Source organism: Chiroxiphia lanceolata, chromosome 4 (assembly GCF_009829145.1).
Source record: "Chiroxiphia lanceolata isolate bChiLan1 chromosome 4, bChiLan1.pri, whole genome shotgun sequence".
NCBI lineage: Eukaryota > Metazoa > Chordata > Aves > Passeriformes > Pipridae > Chiroxiphia > Chiroxiphia lanceolata.
Window position 1 is genome coordinate 58,482,293 of NC_045640.1, and position 26,810 is coordinate 58,509,102.

The 26,810-nt window shown below is 46.0% G+C and overlaps 2 protein-coding genes across 2 annotated transcripts; both read right to left on the reverse strand.

The window, feature by feature from the left end:
• Positions 1–8,228: 8,228 nt before the first annotated feature.
• LOC116785509 (estradiol 17-beta-dehydrogenase 11-like) lies at positions 8,229–16,207 on the reverse strand. The gene is made up of 7 exons (XM_032685138.1): positions 15,876–16,207; positions 12,956–13,063; positions 12,209–12,340; positions 11,497–11,603; positions 10,343–10,480; positions 9,974–10,090; positions 8,229–8,895 (listed from the first exon to the last, which is right to left on the reverse strand). Exons 1-7 carry the CDS (start codon positions 16,083–16,085, stop codon positions 8,808–8,810), a joined length of 900 nt encoding a protein of 299 aa, XP_032541029.1. The 5' UTR covers positions 16,086–16,207; the 3' UTR covers positions 8,229–8,807.
• A 2,937-nt stretch (positions 16,208–19,144) lies between these two features.
• On the reverse strand, positions 19,145–26,574 carry LOC116785510 (estradiol 17-beta-dehydrogenase 11-like). The gene is made up of 7 exons (XM_032685139.1): positions 26,290–26,574; positions 24,323–24,430; positions 23,576–23,707; positions 22,859–22,965; positions 21,228–21,365; positions 20,859–20,975; positions 19,145–19,370 (listed from the first exon to the last, which is right to left on the reverse strand). The coding sequence occupies exons 1-7, from the start codon at positions 26,497–26,499 to the stop codon at positions 19,283–19,285; spliced, it is 900 nt and encodes a 299-aa protein (XP_032541030.1). The 5' UTR covers positions 26,500–26,574; the 3' UTR covers positions 19,145–19,282.
• Positions 26,575–26,810: the final 236 nt, after the last annotated feature.

The window sequence follows — 26,810 nt, forward strand, 5'->3', positions numbered from 1 at the left end:
GTGCCGCTGGAGCACGTGCCCCACGGGCACCCGGGGCCGGACAGTTTCCACGGCGAAAATGATCCTGTTGACTTGGGGTTCTCTCACCACCATGTTTCCCTTCTCTGGTTCAATGCTTATCTCCTTTCCTTTTGGCGCGTAAAAAAGCTACCCCTCAATGGGAAGCAGAAAGAGGCAGAGCAATTCCTGAGAAATACCCTCACCCTGAACCCCCAACTAGTGTAATCTCCTCGGAAATAATCTTCCCCCTTCTTTGAGGGGGAGCCATAAGAGGAGCAGCTGAGGGCACCTGGTCTGTTCAGCCTGGAGGAGACTGAGGGGAGACCTCACTGCAGTTACAGCTTCCTTGTGAGGGGAAGAGGAGGGGCAGGCACTGATCTCTGCTCTGGGGGAAACAGTGACAGGACCCAAGGGAATGGCCTGAAGTTGTGTCAGGGGAGGTTTAGGTTGAATATCAGAAAAAGGTTCTTCACCCAGAGGGTGGTTGGGCACTAGAACAGTCTCCCCAGGGAAGTGGTCACAGCACCAAGCCTGCTGCTTCAAGAAGCATTTGGACAACACTCTCAGGCACATATGGGATTCTTGGAGATGTCCTGTGCAGGGCCAAGAGCTGGACTTGATGATCTTTGTGGGTCCCTTCCAAGTCAGAATATTCTGTAATTCTGTAATACAGATCAGAGTGATTCTGCTTCAGATTTTCCAGGAACTGTTCTCCATAAGTTCAGAGAGAGAAGGATGTAACAGGGAGAGGGAAAGGCTATACCAGCTCCTTTCTCCCCACCTGTCCACCAGCTCTGGTCTCTACAGTGTATATATACATGTCTTGTGCAGAGAGATACCTACACCCTCTCCAGTGCCAGAATACATTTCCTCATTACACACTTTCCCCCTGGCTTAATTCAGTCTCTTTCTTTGTAGTGCCCCTCTGTGCCTGTGGAGCAATAATGGCAAGTCTTCATCCCACTTTGCTTAAAGCTTGACTTGAGAGCTTGAAAAGAGTTGGTCAAGAATGTTTTACAGCCTGATAAAATCAAATAAAGACCTTATTAAAGAAATACATGCCCTGGGAAGCACGGAGTCTTCCTTGCACAAAAGCAAGCACAGCTTGTGAACTGAAAATGCCCTCCACCTCCAGCCCCACAGCTAAATAGCTCATTAGATTTTCCAGTTCCATACTGCAGTGTTGAAAGCTGGACTCACAGTGCATGCCAAGCTCACCCCTACAGATGTGCATAATAATTCTAGGATTTCCTTTTTTCCTGAATCCAACACAATTCTGCTGAAAAGCAGGAAGGTGTTTTCTAAATCCGTGCTTATCTGAGAATGAATGGCTGGAGGTTTACAATTCCACACAGAATACACATATACTGTGTTTAGGAGGAGATGCAAATTTATTTTGGAGCCCTTAAAGGCAAAAATGTCCAACTAAATAACGCTGCTTTTGGACCTGACCTGTTTGAGAAAGAGCCAGAAAACTATCCATAAAGAATATGGGAATCATTGTTATTATCTAAAATGTATCAGTATAGTGGGCTTGGGTTAATATTCCACACCCCTGTGCCATTTGTTTCATAGAGGTCAGCATGAGCGAATATTCAGTAGCAAACAGCTGAATTGATTATATGGTGTGCTTATCAAAACTGCACTAATTCTGATCGACCCAGCACATTTTAGGGTTTGCACAAACACATCTCAGAAAATTCCTGTTCAGCAGTGTTTTAGTGGCTATTTTTCTGAACACAAAAACCCAAGGAATCCTCCCCAAATTCACCCATGTGTTCGAAAGCTACTAACCTGTATGTATGTGGCAGAGATGCTGCTGTCCATGAGCAGTTTCCTGAAGGCTGTGATGAGACAAAGCGACCCGTACAGACTTGTTTTTTGCAGATTCCTCCTTCCTTTCTATCACAATGCACTCTTTTATTCTCTGTTGGCCTCATAGAGAATGAGTTTCTACATCATATGCCACAATGTCCAGCCTGGCAGCAGCTTTAGTTTTCCAGATGGGTTATCTTCAAGATGAAAGCTTGACACTTAAGAAGTGTCAAGGGAGAAAATCTTACCTGCCAGCTTCCCAAGATGAGTGCTGGGGATGAGGGAAGTTTGTCGCTCTACTCTGTGGAAAGGCAGGAGGAGTCAGTGGGCAGGCTGCTATTCCAAATGAGAAACTAATGCCTTTGTGCTCTTATTTCTGACTTTGAGAGTTAGTGATACTGCTTGTAATGTGTTGTGGCTCTCATCCAATACCCCTGGAAACCACCAAAAAGGCTCCCATTGACTTCAGTAATAGTTTGTGGGCCTTCAACCCACAAAGATGCCATTGTTTCGTTTTGCTGCCATTGGGTTCATTGGAGTGCTGGGTCCTGCCCTCAGATACTTATATCGACTAAGTCATTGCAAGCAGTGATTCCCGTGGGTGAGGTATAATCTCTGATGACAGAAAGAGGTTACCTTTTCCTGAATGTTGGGAGACTTTGGATTCCTGGTGATCTACTGTGACTGTTCTAGTCAAAGCTTTTCCTCTGTTTTGTTAGTAAATGTAAAATAACAATTTGAATGGGTTCTCCTAAAGACTTGAGTTTAAAACTATAGTGGCTCATTGAACTAGCAATTGTAGAATCAGAATACGTTTTCTAGAAAATGCAGTTAAAGATTGCACTGGTTGGTGCAATCTTTTAGGAAGTGGAAATCTGATTAATCTCCCAATGTATTTAATTAAGTTTATTTAGCCATCTCCTTAACTCTGCAACAATAACGTAAGAATACAGAAATGTGTGTACTATGCTGCATGAAACATATGAGTAGTGAAAGGGACCTCAGGCTCCCAAGATTTGGACTGTATCTGAAGTTAGGCAATGTAGAGCCTATGGAATTCAAGGTTTTGTAGCAGGACTAATGATCATTTGAAATAATTTACCACAAAAGAATTAAGCCTGGATGGTTGCTGAGCTACTTTGTTGGTGAATGTGCTTTAAGAGATTGATGAGAATTTAATATTTTATCTCCTTGCTGTAAAGGCAATTAATTTAAAAATATTGTTATTCTCTGATTGTACCAATTCTAAAAAAAAAAAAGAGGGCCAATTATGAAAAATTATATAGCTGGATTTTTGGGTGGGTGAGTGGATTTGGGTTGGTTTTTGGTTTTTGGGTTTTTTCACCCATGTCAGAAGGAAAAAAGAAGTTCACCTGATCCAAAAGACAAATCATCACCTGGCAGCTCAGAGACAGGACATAAGCTTGAGTGAAAAGGATCTTTGGGTGTTGAGTGACTGTGGCTTTGTGTGCTAAGCTCAGCTAAATCAGTGCGTGTCAGATATGCCTACAAGGTGAGACACACAGGAGAATAAACACCTCTCTTGAGGAGGCTTTGAATAGAGACTGAATGCCAGGTAGTTTTGTCTTGCCAAGGAGGTGTCATGCACTGAGTAGAGGTTTGCACCATGTCACTTGGCATCATCCAGAGATCCTGGGTCAGCTGATGAATGAAGAACAATCCCTTTCCCAAACTTGTTACTGCAGAACAGCACTGACACAGCTGTACCACTGCCAGGCTCCAAGGTAGCAGATTATCATGGGGCTATCCATACATGCAAAACATCTCTTTCTCAGTGCCTTTGGTAGCTCAGCACTGCACAGCACAGGCGCTATCTAAAATTGGCTTTAGATTTTTGAGGATCATGCTTTAGGATTTGTCTGCCTGTGATCCATATTATGTTTTTAAGCACTTAATGTGCTTAATGTAACTGTGTACACAGCGTCCCAAGTTTCATGACTTCTGAGGCTGCAGATGTAAAAACAGCGTTGTGTGTGACAGGGCAAAATTGAAACAATCCATGGCTTGAAAAACAACTATCTGAAAAAATCTGTGCTGCTGCTTTCTTATCTATAGGCCTGTGGGATGCGTGGACTTAGGTCATCCTGCTAAAGGAGAACACACCTCTGTTTGGCACATTTCTTCCCTTTTCTCTGTTCCTTGCTGCTGAGGAAAGAGAGCACAAAGTGAGCTACAGTGGCTCCTGCCCCTAGGTTGGTTACTGATTAACCATATGTATTTTGGATTAGGAACAAAGTAATCCTTGTGAGTCAGGAATTCTTTATCCGGAGAGTGAACACGTGAACACTGAGTATAAACTATGTTCATAAAATGTTGCCTTTAAATGACTGTCACTCACTCATTCCTAATGTCACAACCATTACAACTGACATATATAAAAGGAGTCTCCTTTACAGAGTATCTGCAGAGTCCTCGTCAGAGATATTCCCTTGAATCTCAGGAGTAACATCGCTGTGTTAGCTGTAACTAACAGCCCCTCTTAATTAGTGTGCTGATGTTTCTTGAAAAACATTTTGATTGTGATGTCTTTGAAAATGATCAGCTACCAGCTGTGAAAAGGCTGAGTACACGGAGGGGAAGTAGTTTGCAGGAGAGCAAGTTTACTCCTACTAACACCTGGCTTCTCGGATAAATGTAAGCTTATTCATAGTCTGATAGGGGTTTTGCAGTAAAACTTAGTGGTGAGTTCAAACAAAGCAAAAGACCTACTTGGAAAAGAGAAACCTGCATGGTCAGATACTGGATGCAGAGTGAAATAATCTGGAAAATTGAGGGTACTGACAATTTGAGTCAGATTGGAATTTTGCAGACAGTTCTGCAACACTGTGAACCACCAGTGATCTCAGATGCTCAATTTCAGTGGAGCAGTAGAAAAAAACCACAAATCAATATAAAAGTTCAGTTTCATTAAACTGCTGGACTCAGGAGGTTCTCTACATTTGGAAATCCGTGTTCTGAAATGCTGCCTAAAACTGCTTGTATTTTATGCATACTGGCATTACCTGCAAGCATTATAACCCTGTGAGTATTGCCCCCATCATGAGGCTGGGGCCTCAGTGCGAGCAGACAGTGGCAATAAGAGGTACAGCCATGATTTTCACTTGTAAGTGGCCTAGGCTTGTGGCAAGAAACACGGGTTGAGATGATTCTCTTAACATTCTGAGCAGGATTCAAGGACTTTAGAAAAATGCAGCAGAGCCAGTCTTCAAAGAAGTCCTCTCGGACTTTGCTGAAGAGAGAGGTCAGGTGGCAGTGCTGTGGGGAGCTTTAATCCATGCCATTGGAAAGTCTGTAAGACTAAATGTGGCCGAGATGAGCTGAAGCCACTTAAGCGTCTCTTGAAAATTTTACCTATCATGATGAACACAGTAATTATGATCATTAAATATTGTTGTTAAATGTTGTTCTTCCCCCTAATAATGAGTCTCTCGAGTCTCGGACCAGTCAGTGAACATTTGTAGTGGACAAAGGGAAACTATCACAGCTGCTCCTTTGTTTTATTCACTGTTGATTTGGATGATGTCCTCAAAAGGCTTCTATGTCCATAAACTTCCACTTCTCTTGCAAAGCATATGGTTTCACCCATGCTGCCTGCCCAGCAGCCCTGTATCCAGGGATGCACTGCCCCCACAATATGCTGGAGTGTTTGCTGCCAGATAGAGTTATGGGCCACAACTGCGCCAGGAATCCAGCTAACATTTCAGCAGTATGGATGACTGCGAAACAGTACATGAGCGTGGTGCCTGGCTATATAGCTTCCAAACAGAGCTGTAGGGTTTATGATACCAGTAGTTCACCTTCATGCCTCCAGCACTGGGGGACAGAGCCTCTGTCAGCCAGCAGGGTAGTCCCAGCACTGGCATCTGCACACTGGGTGCAGCAGCTCAGGGAGTACATAGTGCACCTGGCACATAAAATCCCTGTGGGCTCCTTACTCTCTTCTGCTTTCTGAACGTGGAACACCTGGAAGAGCTGGGGAAGGAGCTCCACGGGCCTCTAGCCAACATCGTGGTGGTTTTAGCTGAACTGTTGCTCATCATGTCTGCAGGAGACTGGATCGGCTTCAGCAGAGACATTCCAAGCTAGGCACTTCTTCCTTTCCTCTTGGAACTTCATTCTCTGCTTAATTAATACATCAGCATTTGGGCTAGACCCTAATTGCATGGCTCAGCAGTGCTGTCATTTTCCTGGCACAGGGCTCCAGTCAGTGCTGGCCAAGGCAGAGGAGGCAGGGAGGGCATAGAAGCATTGACTTCAAGAGACACCTCAGCAGGAGGCACAGCATAAGGCCAGAGTGACTAACCTGACTCATAACTCCTAATAACTCCTTAAGCCAGGGTGTGATGTACCACTCTTCACATTTGATGTTTAGCTGTAGGTGACTATATGAAGCTTGCTCACATAGGCTCCTGCTGGGCACCAGTAATAAACCAGAGTTTGGAATAAGCTTCAGCTTTTTGTTGTGAAAGAAAACTGAGGAGCCTGGGAGGCTTGATGAATCAGTTCTGTCACTGGTGGTCAGGAGATAAAGACTTAACTCCTTGCTGTTTGTCTCTTTCTTTATGCAAAGCAGAAGCCTTGGAAACTCAAGCAACATATAGAAGACCAAGTGTCTCTCTGTTGTGACAGGCCAGCCCTCTCAGCAAGAGCTCAAATAAAAGCAGGACAAAATGAAAAACTTCTTTCAGAGTAGAAAAAGGACATTAAATCGCTGTTCTCAGATTTGGGATTTGGAGGGTCTTGGTTTCAAATACAAACCACATCTAACATTCTTTAATTTACTTTTAACCTTTTGAGGTTTTTAATTCTCTGAAATTTGCTACCCTTCCTTTCTTCTTCTGTCTTGGGAATTCTCCACTATGAAGCAAAAGATCCAAACCTGGGAACTTGTGCTTTGACACACCCTGAGTGTCTTGTTACATGAATGTTCCACGAAGAAAATGGGAACTATTTTTGTTTCATTTAGCACATTTAGCCACTGTTTGTGCTGATGGCAGCACAAACTTTTACATATTGTCAACTAAGAGCAGAAGGAGCTGGATGCTGAGAGGTCTCCCTTTTGTGAAGAACCTGTTTACAGGACAACAAGAAATGCTCAGGTGAGCAGGATGGATTCCAACTGTGCCAAAGGTGGCAGCATATTCAGCCTCCCTCAGACGGCTGTGAGCCAGCAAGTCCCTGCAGTGGCTGGGAGTTGCACAAGTAGGTGCACAGATAATCTGTGCTCCAAAGGGGTCTTTGACCTGTGTTTCATCAGGTGCTGCTCTCTTGTATCACAGGCTGAAGGCCTTTGGGGATTAACCTCCTGGTCAAGGTGGGTCCCATCAGATCAGGCCACTGGCTTGTCATGAGGAGCTGAGCGAAGGCTCATCTGGAGCCTTTTCCCATGTACTCTCTTCCCTGGCACCCACCTTTAAGCCCTGGCCTTGGCCCCAGCCCTTGTGTGGGCTGTGCTGGTGGTGTGCCATGCCTGGCCCTGTACCTCACTGATCCTGATGTGACTTGCTGGTGTGACCACAGGACCTGCCTCATCCCTGCAGCCTGGCCTGGTGGTTGGCAGGCTCTGGCTGACCCTTCCACCGTTGCAGCATCTGCTCTGCTGTCTTTACCCGGCAGCAGTGGGGTGGTGTCACGTTGGTGTGATGCCCACCTTGCCCCCAGCACCTGGCGTACCTTCTCCTGCCGAGAGTCCCTACTCCACTGCTCCCCTGCACCTGGAAGGGGCACAGCACAGCTGGGAATTAAAGTCCAAGATTACACAGGGATGTTGTTGCTGCAGCACTTTCTCCAGTAGCAAGGCAGCGTTTCATAGGAGTGGAAAACATCAACCCTCAGCCTGGTGCACATGTTGGAAGACATGGACGGAAAAGAGGTATATGGAGGTGCATGTGTTATCCAGTGCCTGTAGGGGTTTAACTTTGTGCAGTGACATGTTAGTTAGTTGAAATGAAGACGTATTCAGGAGTTTTCATGAGTGGAGTTCAACTTAAACTCACCTGCTGCATGCAAACGAAGGCTTTCCTGGCTCAGCATAACCTTGCTCTTTTCTTTAATAACACGAGTCTGACTTATGAATACTGACACAGACAGACTGCAGAATTTCCATTAGTTGGATTCATTGCCTTGTAATGGAAAGAGGAAAACCATCCAACTTGGTCTGTGTTCTCACACAACAAATCACATTCTGCTGCATGCATGAAATGCAGGAGAGCACCCAGCAATTTGTAGAGAAATACTGCGCTGTTGTCATGGGGAAGGGTTTTAAAGGTGTCTGGGAACTGCAGATGAGCAGTGTGAGAAATGATACAGGGAAAGGTGTATTACTTGATACCACATCTTAAATGCACCTCTGGGTTGTGCTTATGATTTTCACTGCTGAGAGACACTTCATGTTCTTTGTGTTAAAGAACTGTATTTATTCATATATAGGCATATTGATGGTGCTCATTCATAATTGATAATCGATGTAATTAGGTATTATATAACATACACACCTATATTGTTTCAGGTACTTGCTACAAAAGTACGTGAAATTCATTGTACATATAAAAATATAAATTGAGGTGAAACAGGCCACCCACCTGCTGTATAAATTCCTTCTTGCAAGACAGCTTTGCTCAGGGATGTGTCCAGATTAACATATTCTCAAGCAATCCTTTGGCACTCAAATCGGCAGCTGTGCTGTCCCAAATACAGGCTTTGTGGGAATTCCTGTCTGCCTCAACACTACGAGACAGAGGCAATGTGATGTACACTCAAAGCAGTCCTTTAGACTTTTAGAGCTCCACCTCTGCTTAGCTAACACTCCACATTATGCAGGTGTGTTCCTGCTGCAGGTGTGGGATAAACCTTTCTGTGTGCTTGGAAATGGTGGCCTGGAAGCACCTGTCTTAGTTCTGTATCAAACCAGCTGAACTACCCTGTTCTGTTTTCACTCGTGCCTCTGCGAAACGAGAATCAATTCTTGCTTTTCACTGGGTGCTTCCCTGCCCAATGATTGCATCAAACTTGACATCGGTCATCTTCTTCAGAACATTCAGGGCACGTTCTGGAAACACTCTGAAAGAGGTAATAACATGAAATTAAATGTGGGATAAGAAAAACTTAAATGATAGGAAAAAGGCGTACTGCAGGTGAGGGAAGAGTGGTCTGAGAGCAGAATGCACAGACACGGACTAAGTCTTAAACTGGGCATTATTTCCAAAGCATATGTAGCCCTCATCAATCTCCAACTAGTTTTACCTCCAATCCCACCCATCTCCTTTTATGACAATTCTGGGACAGGTATGCACTGGATATGATTTAGGTTGCAATATTGCTGCAGAATCCAGGAACTTTTCATATTGAACATAGACGTGCATTTTCTTTCTCTTTGCTTTCAAAATGTTACCTGGTTAATCTGGAAATTCTTGAAAGGAAAAAAAAACCAAACCCAAACATCTTTACACTTCCTCATAAAAAGAAATTTAGGGTTAGGCCCAAGTTTGCTGGCTTTTGCAAACAATAAATTACTAATAGTTTCATGAGATACTGTAGAAAATAACTGAAAACTAAATTTAGTTGTTCTGATGTTAATTCTAGGTTTGGAACCTGAGCTTTGATGAGCTCAGCAGAGCGGCTACACTGGATATTAAAGATGTGTGAGAGGAAAAATCTTGCTTTACATAGCAGAGCTAAGAATGGAGCCATTTTAAAGCAATTTTCCAGCCTCCATGGCCTCAATCTTTGGTGTTGATAGGAAGAAACAAACACTAATAAGCAGTAGGTCCTCAGCTCTTTTTGGAACTGCACTGGGGGTGCTGTTTCAGAGAATGTGGTATTTCCAGGAGGGAAATAGCAATCAGTGAAGAAAAACTGTTCTCTTGTTCTCCCTCCCCTTCCTTACTGGTCTGTAGAGCAGTTGAGCTCTCCACTGAGAACAGTTATCTGCAGCAAGTGGATTAGAAGGACCTACGAGAGGGCTCAAAAAACTAACTGTGTATGACATCTGCTGTTGTCACTAGAAAGAACCACTGCATTATTAGTTACCTTGTGATGTGTTCTAAAATAACTGAATCAGATTTTACAAGTTTGAGGGTGGTGCACTCAGCAAGTTATAGTTGATACTTGTTGATACATTTTTTTTTTTAATACTTACCTTTCAAGCAGTAAAGCAACACTCTGATTTGATGGAACAAAAACCATTTTCTGGTTGGTCACTATTCCTTCCATCAGAGCCTCTACAACTTCTTCAGGCTCCAAAATCTTTCCAAGCCTGCAAAGGAAAGCACACATGTAAGAGCTGTGGTGGTAGAAAGGGGTGGTACAAGCTTCACAGGGATGCTTCACACATGCACAAACTCAGGTAATTCAAATGCAGCCATTATGTGGGTTAAAGGACACTTCTTTAGACAATTATACACACTGTTATTATACAGTCAGTTGGAATAGAAAGCCTGAAGCTGGGGATATTATGCAGTGCCCTGGTGCAAAGAAAGAAGGACAGGAACACAGAGCATTGAATTACCTTGTACTGGGGTTTTTGACAAATCCAGTGTTTATAAAAACCGGACAAAGGCACGTGGTTTTTATTCCGTCCTTTCCCAGGGTAGACAGTTCCTCTGTCAGAGCTTTATGAAATCCAACTGCAGCAAACTTGCTCGAGCTGCAGGAGGGGAAAAAAGCACAAATTAAAAGGCATAAATAGTATTTCTAACTCTCTACAACTGTAAATGGCCTAAACAATCATACAGTACAGGCTGGGAGGCAAAAAAACCCTCCAAATAATGTAATCCATCTGAGAGACAGGGCAGGGACTAATTATAACTTCCCCTGTGCCAGGATGTAGTGCTGGATTAGATATTGCTGCTTTGGGGAGTAATTATTGAAAGCAGACAGGGTGTGAACAGATAGACAAAATAGACGGACAAATACCAGGAAATCTTAGAAAACAGTAACTAATCTGCATCAATTGAAGGACGTCCATTTTTCCCATGCAATAAAATTCTTAGAAGGAATGCAGCCTGAATCTCTAAAATTAAGAAGTATGGGCAGCGTAGAAATGGAGATTAACCATTTACTGTTTCTTGTAGCACACAGGGTCATCTCGTAACAATTCTTTGTGACTTATAGAGGGCTAGATGTGACGTAGAATGACAATATGCAATATAACAGGTCTTCTGTGCACCATGATTTTCTTGGTATGTTTCAAGTAGAAAAGCAGTTTTATGTCATGATGGTAGAAGTATTTCTATACATTACAGTCACTGCCACAAAGGTAAAAAGACCAAAAGCTACTCATTAGGGGCTTTCTTGACAACACTACAACCACTCACAGAATCACTAAGTTCTAAGGAGAAGGGAGGAAGATACCTGTTTTGCTAAGCAAAAGTCTGGATCGGTAAGAGAGAAAAAATAGAAGAATCTTTCATTAGTGGATGTGTCATGATTATTCTTTCATGCAAGCATTGCTCCTGATTCAGTCAGGGCTAATAACTAAAAGGTGAGAACCGCCAGCCATCCTCAAGTGCTGGCTGTTGTGCTTTCTTCCTCCTTAGCACAGTCATTTGTCCGTATCGTATTCAGTGGGAGGATTATTTCAGTTACTTGGTATTTTATGACGTAGAAGATGCGATTAAAAATAAAAAAAAAATGAAGAGAACTGATTTAAAAATCACTTACCAATAAGCCACCATGAAAGAAGTCACAAAATGACCTGCTGCCGAAGCCACCGTGACAATGTGCCCATAGTTGTTGTTCATCATGGCTGGCAGAAAAGCTCTTGTCGTCTTCAAAGTAAGTCAAGAGGCAAAAATGCAGGAGGCGGGAAGGAAGAGAAGAACAGTGTTTTCTTAGGCATATTCAGCACTGACCCTGAATATCAATCATTAAGAGACTAATGCTTTGTGCTGCACAGCACCTCACAGTCTGAGAGCCCCAGGGATACCTGTTCTCTGATCAGCTGGTGCATCTGGCAACCTGCTCTGCAAATGTTTCAGGAAGTCTGAAGCTATAAACAGGATCTCATTTTCACATCTTTTCTCTGCTGCTTTTTAGGTTCCAGGTCTCACCGGCAATGCTGAGAGTGTCTCACCCCCAGCACGTACAATAAAACACTTGTCAACCTGCAGCTTCTCTTCAGCTGCAAACAAATATTGCTTAACAGCTGAACCCCCCCACTCTGTAAGCCCCAGTACAGCTCTGACAGATGCTGCACATGAGGCTGTCACCAGCCTGCTCAGATCAGCAAGATGCTGTTCAAGTTTCCCAAGGCTGCCCCTGTGCTGTACACATCCAAAGAGCACTTTGGTAACTCACTGGTAATAAGGGTTACTTTAAATAGGTCTCCTCAATGGGTATGCCCTGTAGGTATGGAGATGGTAGTGGCCCTTACCCACATGTGAGCCAGGATGTTGACTTCAAACATTCTTTCTATCTGGTGGTCCTGAGTTGAGAGCAGGTCGGCAGCTGTGATCACGCCAGCATTGTTCACCAGGATGGTCACATCCCCAATTTCCTTTTTCACCTTTTGGAGACAAAACAAAGGCCCAGAAGTGTGTCTCTCATTCATTATATAAAAACAAAAAAGGAAAAAATGCAAGGCTGCAGAAGATGAGCAATAATTTATTTCTTAACATTATTTCTTTTATGGAGAGGAAGATCACAGTACCTTTCTAGATGTGGCAGAAAGTGTGCAGTATTACCATGAGATCTGGTTTAGATCTGATTCTTCTCCCTTAAATAATTACTGCCAAAATTTATTGTCTTCCACACACTGTGCACACACACAGTTTGGACTGTGTAGTCACAGCTGGGACTAGGGAGGTACAGACAGTTTTGAGCCAGCTGGACCATAACCTTTACAATAAAATGTTTCATATGTCCTCAGTGCTGCCTGTGTTTCTTCAGAAGCTGGAACTCTCCAGAGCAAACTTGGCAGTGAGGAATGATACCCTGGAGCCTCACTAAAGGGTGTGATCTTGGAAATGCCTCACCACTCTGTGTACAGAGAGCAGTGAGGAGTGGGGAGGTTCCAAGGCCTTGCATGATTTGCATGCAATGCCTCTTCTCCAGCTGTCCCGGCTTTTCTGGAAATGGAGCGTGTTTGGGTGAGCCTCTGTCCATGCCCCTGCTGCCCTACCTTCTCTGCAGCGCTGTAGATCTCCTCCCGTTTGCTGCAGTCCACCACGAAGGCTTCAACAGTGGCCCCCAGACCCTTGCATTCTGCTGCCGTCTCCTCAACACCGTGCTGGAAGGGGCAGAAAAGAAAGACACTCATGCACAACTGTGCCCTGCTGAAGATATCTCTTAATTGTGTCACCACTGCCAGGCCCCTGAGCAGTTCACAGCCACCCAGGGACAGAGCTCTAGGTGGGATCCTTGAGAAGACACCTATTCCAGCCTTAAATTTCGGACCTGTGTATACTGACTACCAAAAAGGAAATAATAGAATCATAGAATGACTTGGGTTAGAAGGGACCTTAAAGATCACCTCATTCCAACCCCCTGCCATGGGCAGAGACACCTTTCACTAGACGAGGTTGCTCAGAGCTCCATCCAACCTGGTCTCAAACACTTCTAGGAATGGAGCATCCACAACTTCTCTGGGCAACCTGTTCCCATGCCTCACCACCCTCACAGTAAAGAATTTCCTGCTAATATCTTATCTAAACCTATTCTCTTTCAGTTTGAAGCCATTCCCCCTTGTCGTGGCACTACATGCTCTTGTAAATCATCTTGCTCCATCTCACCTTTTTCTAGGCTCCCTTTAGGTACTGGAAGGCCACAATTAGGTCACTCCAAAGCTGTCTCTTCCAGGCTGAACAATCACAATTCTCCTAGCCTTAGGAGTGTGGCAACAAGAGCGAGTTTGCCTTGGTAAGGCACACTTAACTAGGCTGCAGAAAGTGGGCACACACTGCCTATCACAGCACAGCAGGCAGACACCGTGAGTGTAAACAGAGCTCCTCAAACACGGCCTGTCTGGCACCCAAGATATGAGAAGTTTTATGTGTGAGAGGCTTTATATGTTTCTGTATTCACAGACTGGGTGTGAGAAGAGAGGTCCCCTCCACAATTGTATTGTGTCTGTCCCTATAGCAGCCTCACAGTGCTGTGCTTTGCATTGGTAGCCAGAAGGGTGTTGATAACACACCAGTGGTTTGGCTAGTGCTGAGCAGCGCTGGCGCAGCATCAGCACTGTCTGTCCAACATTCCCCTCCCATCAGTAGGCAGGGGGTGGGCGAGATCCTGGGACGGGACACAACTAGGACAGCTGACCCAAACTGACCAAAGGAATATTCCAAACCACGTGATGTCAGCTCAGATATAACAGCTAAGAAAAGAGGAAGAGGGGGGTATCCGTTTTTTATGACGTTTGCCTTATGGAGCAACTGCTACGCATGCTGAAGCCCTACTTCCCAGGATGTGGGTGGACATTGCTTGCAGATGGGAAGTAGAGAACAAAATACTTTTATTTCTCTTTGCTTGCGCATGCACAAAATTTCGTCTCCGCTTTAGTAAACTGCCTTATCTCAGCCTGCAAGTCATTTTCCATGCTATTTTCTCTGCCTGGTGCAGCTGAAAAGGGGGAGTGGATTGGTGGGCACCTGGCATCCAGCCAAGGTCAAACCTACCACACCAGTGCACAAAGTAGAAGGACATTTCTTATGGAATGGCACTTGACGCACACAGAACAGAAGCTCATCCATCAACCCACTAAGCCATGGCAGAAGTGACTTGGGCATAGCCTTGTCCCCAGGTGCCAGAAAGCCATGCCAGTGGTGGCCTGTGCAGTGAAAGGCCCCAGGTCACAAATAGCCTGAGACAGCTCAGCACTTGACAGAAGCTGTGCAGGTCCCTGCAGTGGGTGACTGGGCAGCTGCCCTCAGTCCTGGCTGCTGCTTAAGGCTGAGAGCCCCCAGGAAGGAGGCCTTGGACTAGGTAGTGGGATCCTCCAGGATACACCACCTCCTCTGGTATTGTATTTCAGTTCCTCCTTACACCCACCCTTACAATCTATTTCCCAGCACCAAAGCCAGGTGCTGCTCGTGACTTAGTTTATTCCTTAATCCCCGCATTCCATCCAGAGAACATGGACAATGCTCTCCTTTGCTGCAGCCCTGTACACATCGGGAGAGCAGTGCTGTGCCTCCTGCCACACCTCCAGTGTCTGGTCTTAGCCATAATGGGCAACACGAACAAACACTGAAAATGTTCTACAGTACCTTCCCTGTTTATACATCCCCTTATCCTTGGTCTTGGATTTTGTGGGGTTTTCTTTGTTTGTTTGTAGTGAGCTGGGTTTTGGTTTTGCAGCTTCAGGATGACAGGATGAATTCCTCTCCTGACCCACTGTGTCAGAAACCTTTCCCACTCTCTGCTCTCCAACCTCTCACCCTCCCTGTACAGCTACTTGCATCTACACACACTTGGCCTTGATCCCTACTCACTGCCAAGATGCATGTTTCTACCTGTCCATCCTCCACTTGCCAAGGTCTTTTTGCGTTCCAGTCAAATTATCTGAAACACTTTGGGCCAGTATGAACATTCAGCAAGGAGCCATCTACACTTGTAGCTGCCCCAGAGGGCAGCAGGGCTCGCACACAGCTCAGCACAGCAATGCTGTCCATACGAGCAAAGAGAAAACACACCTTCCAGCAATGTATGCAAAACGCCTGAGGCCAAAGACGCTCAGCGGAGGCAAACCTGCTCCTCTGTGGAAGCAGGCTGCTGGTCTCGGCGTGCTCTCCCTGCCAGCCGAGGCAGCCGTTCCAGCAGCAGCTCTCGGAGCACGCACTTCCCTCTCCAGGGGCTCTGCCAGGCGGTGCCTGCTCCCTCGCTGAGCAGCGCCGAGGAACTGCGGGACCCAGAGCCCTCCATCCTCTGCTGCCAGCGGGGCCAAACCCTCTCCTGGCGCTCAGCGGGCCAGTCAGAGCCGGCCCGACGGCAGCGGAGGGGGAAGGAGCTGCTGTGGATGCAATCTGACGATGCCCTTCTTACGCTCCTGAACCCCATCGGGCTCGGAGGTGAAGGAGTGAGGACACGAGCTGTGCCATTACCTTGCTGATGTCCCAGAGGACCAGCCTGCTCTGGCGCTTGGCGAACTCGAGGGCGGTCGCTCTGCCGACGCCATGGCCAGCACCCGTGATGAGCACAAGCTCTCCGCTGACAGACTTCCTCCTCACGGGGACAAACAGCTTCACGAAAGCCTCCAGGTAGGAGTAGACGAGCGTGGCCAGGAACAGAAAAGTTTCCACAAACAGATTCATTGTTTTTTTTCCGAGGGTCGTTTGATGGCCGAACTGAACTTTTATCTCTTTCGACGGGGACGTGGGTTGTTGATTTACCAGCTGTCCGCGCCCGTCTCAGCGCTCACTGCTCGTCCTGGCAGTTCCCGGCAGGATCCACCCCCGCACCGCCCGTCCCGGGCAGGGGGCGGGAGCCCGGGGGGCTGCTCCGCCCAGCCCCGTACGGAGCTCTCCGTGCCCGGGTGAGCGGTTCTTGTTCTTGTTTGTCGTCTGCAGCAGGTGCAGGAGGGACAGAACTGGCAGTAAATTTGCTCATCCAGTTACTGGCAAAAGCATCTTGAAGTTCCCCTCAACTCTGTGTTGTGTGGCTCAAATCCTGCTTTGTGACTGTCCAGTCGCTCAGTTCCATGAGGTCCTTGAGTGGTTTTCTTCATGGTCCTTCCTCCCATTGGGTATCTGTCCATTGTCAGCAGACTTTGTCCCAATACCTTCCTCTTCCAGATCACTTAAAGAAAGCTGAATGAGACAAGTCCTTTCAACTTGTGGAACTCCATAGGTGAGCTCTTGCCTGGCTGCTCTCTTTTATTCTTTTTTCTAATTAGTGATTTATACTCAGACCTTTCATCTTATGCTATTGCTACTTAATTTCCTCCAGTCCTTTGGAAAACGGCATTGACTGAGTGAATTGGGTCATCCTTATCTAATTGAGTCTAAATCACACAACTTGCTTGTGTGTAAGGGTGTATTCAGAACCTTAACCAGAACAGGAGTGCTTATGGGAAATAGGAGAAAAGTAGTTTCAGGTGGTTTTTCCAGCTCCAACAATGTAACTGCACGGTCTTACTTGAAAAGGATTGCTGACCTTACTCCTCTGCTTTTCAGTTAGAAAACTAGTCATGTTCATAATTTTATTTAAGCATATTTTTAAGCTGCTTGGGGAAGAACGAAGGTTTCATGAATATCTGTCAACTGACCAAAATCAGCCTCCAGTTAAGATTACAATTCTTGAAAAGTACTGTTTTTGTCCTGGTGGTTTGGATGCATTGTTGCTAACCTTGTCTGTGAGAGACTGGGTCAGCTCCAGCAGAGCCATTCCAAGCTAGGCACTTCCTCCCTTCCTCTTGGAACTTCATTCTCTGCTTAATTAACACATCAGCATTTGGGCCCAACCCTAATTGCACGGCTCAGGGGTGCTGTCATTTTCCTGGCACAGGGCTCCAGTCAGTGCCGTGGCCAAAACAGTGAAGGCAGGCAGGGCATAGAACCATTGTCTCTAAGAGACACCTCAGCAGGAGGCAGAGCACAAGGCCAGAGTCACCAGCCTGACTCATAACGAGTCCTAAGCCAGGGTGTGAGATACCGCTCTTCAAATTTGGGACTTGGCTGTAGGTGGCTATATGAAGCTTGCTCACATAGGCTCCTGCTGGGCACCAATAATGACTACACTATGGGACAAGCTTCTGTTGGCTGCTGTGGCCAGAAAGAGAACTGAGAAGCCTGGGAAGCTTGATGAATCAGTTCTGTCACTGGTGTTCAGGAGATGAAGGCTCAATTCCTTGCTTTTGCATAAGTTTCTTTATGCCAAGCAGAAGACTTGAAGCCAGAGGAGACACAGAGAACAACTGTAGCCACATATGAAGTACTGCACAAGTTGCCCTGCCCAATAATTCCTCTGGGCTCTGAGAGACTAGACTAGATCTGGCAAAACAGGAGTGAAAACACTCTCCCTTTCCTTAGGACCAAGTATGCTGAGAAACAGAGTCTGCAGGACAGCACTGTCTGTCATTCCCTAGATGGATTTCTGTCTTCCAATCTTTCTGTCTGCCATGAGAATCTGAATAATGCACAAGGCTAGTGGGAATGGTGTGCCAGGAGAAGCCAAATATCTTGTCTGATGTGTCCTACTGAAGCCAGTATGACAAGAGGGCCTAGTCATCGGGACACTGACTTGTCTATCTCAGGGGTCTTTTTGTGCTTTTTCTTTGGAGTCACTGGAACATATTGCACCCTTTTGTGAAGAACCTGTTTACAGGACAAGAAATGCTCAGGTGAGCAGGATGGATTCCAACTGTGCCAAAGGTGGCAGCATATTCAGCCTCCCTCAGACGGCTGTGAGCCAGCAAGTCCCTGCAGTGGCTGGGAGTTGCACAAGTAGGTGCACAGATAACCTGTGCTCCAAAGGGGTCTTTGACCTGTGTTTCATCAGGTGCTGCTCTCTTGTATCACAGGCTGAAGGCCTTTGGGGATTAACCTCCTGATCAAGGTGGGTCCCATCAGATCAGGCCACTGGCTTGTCATGAGGAGCTGAGCGAAGGCTCATCTGGAGCCTTTTCCCATGTACTCTCTTCCCTGGCACCCACCTTTAAGCCCTGGCCTTGGCCCCAGCCCTTGTGTGGGCTGTGCTGGTGGTGTGCCATGCCTGGCCCTGTACCTCACTGATCCTGATGTGACTTGCTGGTGTGACCACAGGACCTGCCTCATCCCTGCAGCCTGGCCTGGTGGTTGGCAGGCTCTGGCTGACCCTTTCACTTTTGCACTTGCTCCACTGTCCTTTCTTGGACCTAGTTCCCGTCTTCATTGCTGAGAGACACTTTTGGGTTAGAAAAATGTATTTATTTGAAATAAGGAGTGTTGATGGTGCTAAGGCATAATTGATAATCAATGTAATTAGGCATTACATTACAAACAAGGCTGCATTATTTCAATAATACAATTAATTAAAATAATTCAATAATACACATTTCAAATGCACATGAAACTGTAAGTGTTCATTAGAGCACATTTTTTTACATTTAAAAGATAAATTGAGGTGTAACAGGCCACCTACCTGCTGTATAAATTTTTTCTTGCAAGATGCTTTTGCTCAGGAATGAGTCCATGTTAACATATTTTCAGGCAATCCCTTGGCACTCAAATGGGCAGCTGTGCTGTCCCAAATACAGGCTTTGTGGGAATTCCTGTCTGCCTCAACACTACGAGACAGAGGCGATGTGATGTACACTCAAAGCAGCCTTTCTAGAGCTGCATCTCTGCTTTGCTAACATTTCATATTATGCAGGTATATTCCTGCTGCAGGTGTGGGATAAACCCTTCTGTGTGCTTGGAAATGGTGGCCTGGAAGCACCTGTCTTAGTTCTGTATCAAACCAGCTGAACTACCCACAGCACATGTTCTGTTTTCACTCGTGCCTCTGCGAAACGAGAATCAATTCTTGGCTTTCACTGGGTGCTTCTCTGCCCAATGATTGCATCAAACTTTGGAACAGTGAGCTTCTTCAGAACATTCAGGGCACGTTCTGGAAACACCCTGAAAGAGAAAATAACATGAAATTAAGCGTGAGATAGAAACTTAAATTATGGGAAAAAGTGGCACTGCAGGTGAGGGAAGAGTGGTCTGGGAGCCGAATGCATGCACATATATGGACTGAGACTAAGTCTTAAACTGGGTGTTATTTCCAAAGAACACATAGCTCTCATCAATCTCTGACTAATTAAACTCCAGTCCCAGCCAAGTCTTGTTAGGACAGTTCCAATGCTGGGTATATGCTGGGCAGTATTTGGGTTGCAATACTGCTGGAGGATCCAGGAAGGCTCAATATTGTACAGATATAGGTGTGTATTACGTGCTTCATGCTCTGAAAAACAGCAGGTCTAAGGAAGGATGAGATGTTAAAACTGAGGTGCAGTTTCCTCTCCTAAGATTTTTTCTCTTAAGAGTTATATCTCTCTGTCCTCCTGTCCCAAATTAAGACAGAAAAGCAAAGTTACCCTAAGGGCTTTGACAGCATTAGTTTTGATTTGTCGATGCTTCTGCAGACTTGCACTGTCAGCAAGCAGCTCTTGGAGATGCAAAAAACTGAAAAACTTTTTCCCACTGTCTGTAGTTGGGTTTTGCAAATAAGATATTACCAAGTGTTTCATGAAATACTAAAGCAGTTAACTGAGACATTCGCTTAGTTGTCCTGATGTAAATTACAGATTTGGAACTTGAGCTCTGATAACAACACCTCCTCAGCAGAGCAGCTACGCTGAATATTAAAGACGTGTGAGAGGAAAAATCTTGCTTTACATGGCAGAGAGCAGTAGAGCCCATTTGAAGCAAAGTCCCCAGCCTCTATGACCTCAATCTTTGGTGCTGACATGAAGAAACTAACACTAATAAGCAGCAGGTCCTCAGCTCTTTCTGGAACGATGCTGATTCAGAGAAACTGCTGTTTGCAAGCCCAAGGAAAATCATGATCTCTGAGGAAAAGGTGTTCTGTTCTCCCTCTCCTTCCTTACTAGCCTGTAGAATAGTTGAGCTCTTCACTGAGAACAGTTATCTTCAGCAAGTGGATTAGAAGGACCTATGAGAGGGCTCCAAAAAATCTTTTTGTGTGTTCTCATTAGAAAGAACCACTGCTATTTCATTACCTTGTGATGTGTTCTTCTCATACTAAAATATTTTAGATGGCTGGTTGTTTAATACATTATACTGTCTCCTGCAGACAATTACACATTATCTAGTTGCTATAGGCATACTGATGTCAAATCTGGATTAATAAGTATAACAATGTCCAATACTGAATATAAAATAAATAAAACTGGGCTGAATGTAAACTACTTCTGTCCAGTTGTCATTTCAGGGTTTCCCTATGCTGCCAAACTATATCTTTTAATATCATGAGTGCAAAATGCAGTTTCCCGTAAAATTAAATTAATCTTCATTCAGATGTTACAAGTTTGAACCTCATATACTCAGGTTGTAAGCATTGTTGTTTCCACCCCCACTTTTTCATTTTCTTTTGCTACTTACATTTCAGAAAGCAAACCAATATTTAGCTGTGGTGGAACAAAAACCATTTTCTGGTTGGTCACTATTCCTTCCATCAGAGCCTCTACAACTTCTTCAGGCTCCAAAATCTTTCCAAGCCTGTAAAGGAAAGCACACATGTAAGAGCTGTGGTGGTAGAAAGGGGTGGTACAAGCTTCACAGGGATGCTTCACACATGCACAAACTCAGGTAATTCAAATGCAGCCATTATGTGGGTTAAAGGACACTTCTTTAGACAATTATACACACTGTTATTATACAGTCAGTTGGAATAGAAAGCCTGAAGCTGGGGATATTATGCAGTGCCCTGGTGCAAAGAAGGAAGGACAGGAACGCAGAGCATTGAATTACCTTGTACTGGGGTTTTTGACAAATCCAGTGTTTATAAAAACTGGACAAAGGCACGTGGTTTTTATTCCGTCCTTTCCCAGGGTAGACAGTTCCTCTGTCAGAGCTTTATGAAATCCAACTGCAGCAAACTTGCTTGAGCTGCAGAAGGGGAAAAAAGCACAAATTAAAAGGCATAAATAGTATTTCTAACTCTCTACAACTGTAAATGGCCTAAACAATCATACAGTACAGGCTGGGAGGCAAAAAAAAAAACCAACCACATAATGTAATCCATCTGAGAGATAGGGCAGGGACTAATTCTAATTCCCCGTGTGCCAGGATGTAGTGCTGGATTAGATATTGTAGCTTGGGGAGTAGTTGTGGAATGCACAGCAGATGTCTCAAAAAAAGTCACCTTGGTTTCAAACAGACTAAGGAAATCTTAGAAAACAATAACTAATGTGCATTGATAGACAGACATTCTGATTTATCCATGTGAGAAGATTCGTAGAAGGAATGCAGCCTGAATCTCTAAAATTAAGAAGGACAGGCAGGGTGGAAAAGAAGATTAACCCTCTACTGTTTCTTATACCACACGGGAGCATCTTGTAACAGTTGTGTGTGACTTTTGAAATAGAGGAGCATTATGCAAGCAAAACTGAGGAAAACGTGCCACAGAAATAGGTGTGTGCCTCTAGTTTAAGTCAATTCCAAGGAAAGGAGAACCAGAGAATAAGTTTATTGACTGTTATTGATTTGGACAGTGTAATCCCACTAAAATTCCTGGCTGGGGAGTTCTCACATTGCCAGCAGGGAGTGATTCTCTAAGAAAGAGTGTTCCCAGGGGAAGACTGCTGCACCTGGAGCTGCTGTTATAGAAAGCTAGATGTGATGCAGAATGACAATATGCAATCCAATAGGTTTTATGTGCATGCACCATGATTTTCCCAACATGTTTTAAGTAAAAAAGTAATTTTATGTCATGATGGCAGAAGACTGGGGGGAAGGTCAGCAGGGAAGACATAATGGTGGGAATCTGTTATAGACTAAGATGAACAGGCAGATGAGTCTTAGCCTTAAGCTGAGACAGGGAAGACTCAGATTAAATATTAGAAAATTTTTCTCACTACTGGAGTGGTCAGGCACTGGAATAGGTTGCCCAAGGAGGTGGTGGAGTCACATCCCTGCAGGTGTTTAAGACGTCTCTGGATCTAGCACTGGGTGATGTGGTTTAGAGGTTTGGGGGTTGCAGCGGTAATGCTGGGTTCACAGTTGGAATTCATGATCATAAAGGTCCCTTCCAACCTCGATGATTCTATTTCTATACACTACAGTCACTGCCACAAAGTTAAAAGGATCAAAAACTACTCACTAGGGGTTTACTTGACAACTCAACAACAAATCACAGAATCACTGTATAGTAAGGAGAAGGGAGAAAGATACCTTTTTTGCTAAGCAAAAGTCTGGATTGGTGATGGAGAGAAAACAGGAGAAAATCTTTCATTAGTTGATGTGTCAAATGATTATTCTTTCATACAAGCATTGCTCCTGATTCAGTCAGAGCTAATAACTTGGTATTTTCTGATGGAGAAGACACGATTAAAAATTAAAAAAAAAAAAAAAGAAGCAAGCTGACTAAAAAAATCACTTACCAATAAGCCACCATGAAAGAAGTCCCAAAATGACCTGCTGCCGAAGCCACCGTGACAATGTGCCCATAGTTGTTGTTCATCATGGCTGGCAGAAAAGCTCTTGTCGTCTTCAAAATCGTTTAATCCAAGAGGCAAAAATGCAGGGGGTAGGAAGGAAGAGAAGAACAGTGTTTTCTTAGGCATATTCAGCACTGACCCTGAATATCAGTCATTAAGAGACTAATGCTTTGTGCTGCACAGCACCTCACAATCTGAGAGCCCCAGGGATACCTGTTCTCTGATCAGCTGGTGCATCTGGCAACCTGCTCTGCAAATGTTTCAGGAAGTCTGAAGCTATAAACAGGATCTCATTTTCACATCTTTTCTCTGCTGCTTTTTAGGTTCCAGGTCTCACCGGCAATGCTGAGAGTGTCTCACCCCCAGCACGTACAATAAAACACTTGTCAACCTGCAGCTTCTCTTCAGCTGCAAACAAATATTGCTTAACAGCTGAACCCCCCCACTCTGTAAGCCCCAGTACAGCTCTGACAGATGCTGCACATGAGGCTGTCACCAGCCTGCTCAGATCAGCAAGATGCTGTTCAAGTTTCCCAAGGCTGCCCCTGTGCTGTACACATCCAAAGAGCACTTTGGTAACTCACTGGTAATAAGGGTTACTTTAAATAGGTCTCCTCAATGGGTATGCCCTGTAGGTATGGAGATGGTAGTGGCCCTTACCCACATGTGAGCCAGGATGTTGACTTCAAACATTCTTTCTATCTGGTGGTCCTGAGTTGAGAGCAGGTCGGCAGCTGTGATCACACCAGCATTGTTCACCAGGATGGTCACATCCCCAATTTCCTTTTTCACCTTTTGGAGACAAAACAAAGGCCCAGAAGTGTGTCTCTCATTCATTATATAAAAACAAAAAAGGAAAAAATGCAAGGCTGCAGAAGATGAGCAATAATTTATTTCTTAACATTATTTCTTTTATGGAGAGGAAGATCACAGTACCTTTCTAGATGTGGCAGAAAGTGTGCAGTATTACCATGAGATCTGGTTTAGATCTGATTCTTCTCCCTTAAATAATTACTGCCAAAATTTATTGTCTTCCACACACTGCGCACACACACAGTTTGGACTGTGTAGTCACAGCTGGGACTAGGGAGGTACAGACAGTTTTGAGCCAGCTGGACCATAACCTTTACAATAAAATGTTTCATATGTCCTCAGTGCTGCCTGTGTTTCTTCAGAAGCTGGAACTCTCCAGAGCAAACTTGGCAGTGAGGAATGATACCCTGGAGCCTCACTAAAGGGTGTGATCTTGGAAATGCCTCACCACTCTGTGTACAGAGAACAGCGAGGAGTGGGGAGGTTCCAAGGCCTTGCATGATTTGCTTGCAATGCCTCTTCTCCAGCTGTCCCGGCTTTTCTGGAAATGGAGCGTGTTTGGGTGAGCCTCTGTCCATGCCCCTGCTGCCCCACCTTCTCTGCAGCGCTGTAGATCTCCTCCCGTTTGCTGCAGTCCACCACGAAGGCTTCAACAGTGGCCCCCAGACCCTTGCATTCTGCTGCCGTCTCCTCAACACCGTGCTGGAAGGGGCAGAAAAGAAAGACACTCATGCACAACTGTGCCCTGCCCACGTGTTGCTGCTCAGGCACCTCAGCAGAGCAGTTACAGCCTGGAGACATCTCTTAACTGTGCAAACACAGCCACACCCCGTGGTTACCCAGGGACAGAGCTGTAGGTGGGGTCCTTGAGAGGACAGGTATTCCAGCCTTAAATTTTGGACCTGCCTAGAGGGATTGCCAGAAAGGCAATGTGGCAACAAGAGGGAGTTTGCCTTGGTAAGGCACATGTAACTAGGCTGCAGAAAGGGGGCACACAGTGCCTATAACAGAACAGCAGGGAGACACTGTGAGTGTAAACAGAACTCTTAAAACACAGGCTTGTCTGACACTTTGAGATATGAAAAGTGGTTTCTATGTATTCACAGACTAGGTGTAAGAAAAGAGGTGCCTTCCACAGGGCAAAATGGCATTTCAAGAATGGCATTTGATACACACAGAACAGAAGCTTCCCTAAGTCATTACATCAACCCACTAAGACAGGGCAGAAGTGACTTGGGTGCAGCCTTGTCCCTAGGTGCCAGGGGACCTGTGCAGTGAAAGGCCTCAGGTCACAAATAGCCTGGGACAGCTCAGCACCTGACATTACCTGTGCAGGTCCCTGCAGTGGGTGACTGGGCAGCTGCCCTCAGTCCTGGCTGCTGCTTAAGGCTGAGAGCCCCCAGGAAGGAGGCCTTGGACTAGGTAGCTGGACTGGAGAAGCATAGTCCTAAATCCTCTGGAATCCACCACTTCTTCGGTATTGTATTTCAGTTCCTCCTTACGCCCACCCTTACAATCTATTTCCCAGCACCAAAGCCAGGTGTCGCTCACTACTAAATTTATTCCGTAATCCCTGAATTCCATCCAGAGAACATGGACAATGCTCTCCTTTGCTGCAGCCCTGTACATATCGGGAGAGCAGTGCTTGTGCCTCCTGCCACACCTCCAGTGTCTGGTCTTAGCCATAATGGGCAGCACGAACAAACACTGAAAATGTTCTACAGTACCTTCCCTGTTTATACATCCCCTTATCCTTGGTCTTGGATTTTGTGGGAGTTTCTTTGTTTGTTTGTGGTGAGCTGGATTTTGTTTTTGCAGCTTCAGGACGACAGGATGAACTCCTCTCCTGACCCACTGTGTCAGAAACCTTTCCCACTCTCTGCTCTCCAGCCTCTCACCCTCCCTGTACAGCTGCTTGCACCTACACACACTTGGCCTTGATCCCTACTCACTGCCAAGATGCATGTTTCTACCTGTCCATCCTCCACTTGCCAAGGTCTTTTTGCGTTCCAGTCAAATTATCTGAAACACTTTGGGCCAGTATGAACATTCAGCAAGGAGCCATCTACACTTGTAGCTGCCCCAGAGGGCAGCAGGGCTCGCACACAGCTCAGCACAGCAATGCTGTCCACACGAGCAAAGAGAAAACACACCTTCCAGCAATGTATGCAAAACGCCTGAGGCCAAAGACGCTCAGCGGAGGCAAACCTGCTCCTCTGTGGAAGCAGGCTGCTGGTCTCGGCGTGCTCTCCCTGCCAGCCGAGGCAGCCGTTCCAGCAGCAGCTCTCGGAGCACGCACTTCCCTCTCCAGGGGCTCTGCCAGGCGGTGCCTGCTCCCTCGCTGAGCAGCGCCGAGGAACTGCGGGACCCAGAGCCCTCCATCCTCTGCTGCCAGCAGGGCCAAACCCTCTCCTGGCGCTCAGCGGGCCAGTCAGAGCCGGCCCGACGGCAGCGGAGGGGGAAGGAGCTGCTGTGGATGCAATCTGACGATGCCCTTCTTACTCTCCTGAACCCCATCGGGCTCGGAGGTGAAGGAGTGAGGACACGAGCTGTGCCATTACCTTGCTGATGTCCCAGAGGACCAGCCTGCTCTGGCGCTTGGCGAACTCGAGGGCGGTCGCTCTGCCGACGCCATGGCCAGCACCCGTGATGAGCACAAGCTCTCCGCTGACAGACTTCCTCCTCACGGGGACAAACAGCTTCACGAAAGCCTCCAGGTAGGAGTAGACGAGCGTGGCCAGAAACAGGAGAAGCTCCAGGAACAGGTTCATGGCTCCCCCGCGGCTCCTTCGCTGCCCGAACTGCTCCGGGGTCCCTCCGCCCCCGCCCGCCCCGCGGCCCGGGAGGCTCCGCCCCCCGCGGTGCAGCGTCCAATCAGAGCGCGGCTGAGCGCGGGGGGCGCGTCCGGGGGCGGGGCCGAGCCGCGGGCCGGGGGCGGCGGGGGCTGGAGCGTGGCCGGTTCTCGCCGAGGCGCTCTGTCATTCCCCCTTCCCGGCCGGGCAAGGGATGGAGAATAACACGGAAAGCGACCCGTAGGTTGAGACAAAGCAGTTTACTGAAGTAAAATCTAAAGTTTGCGCAC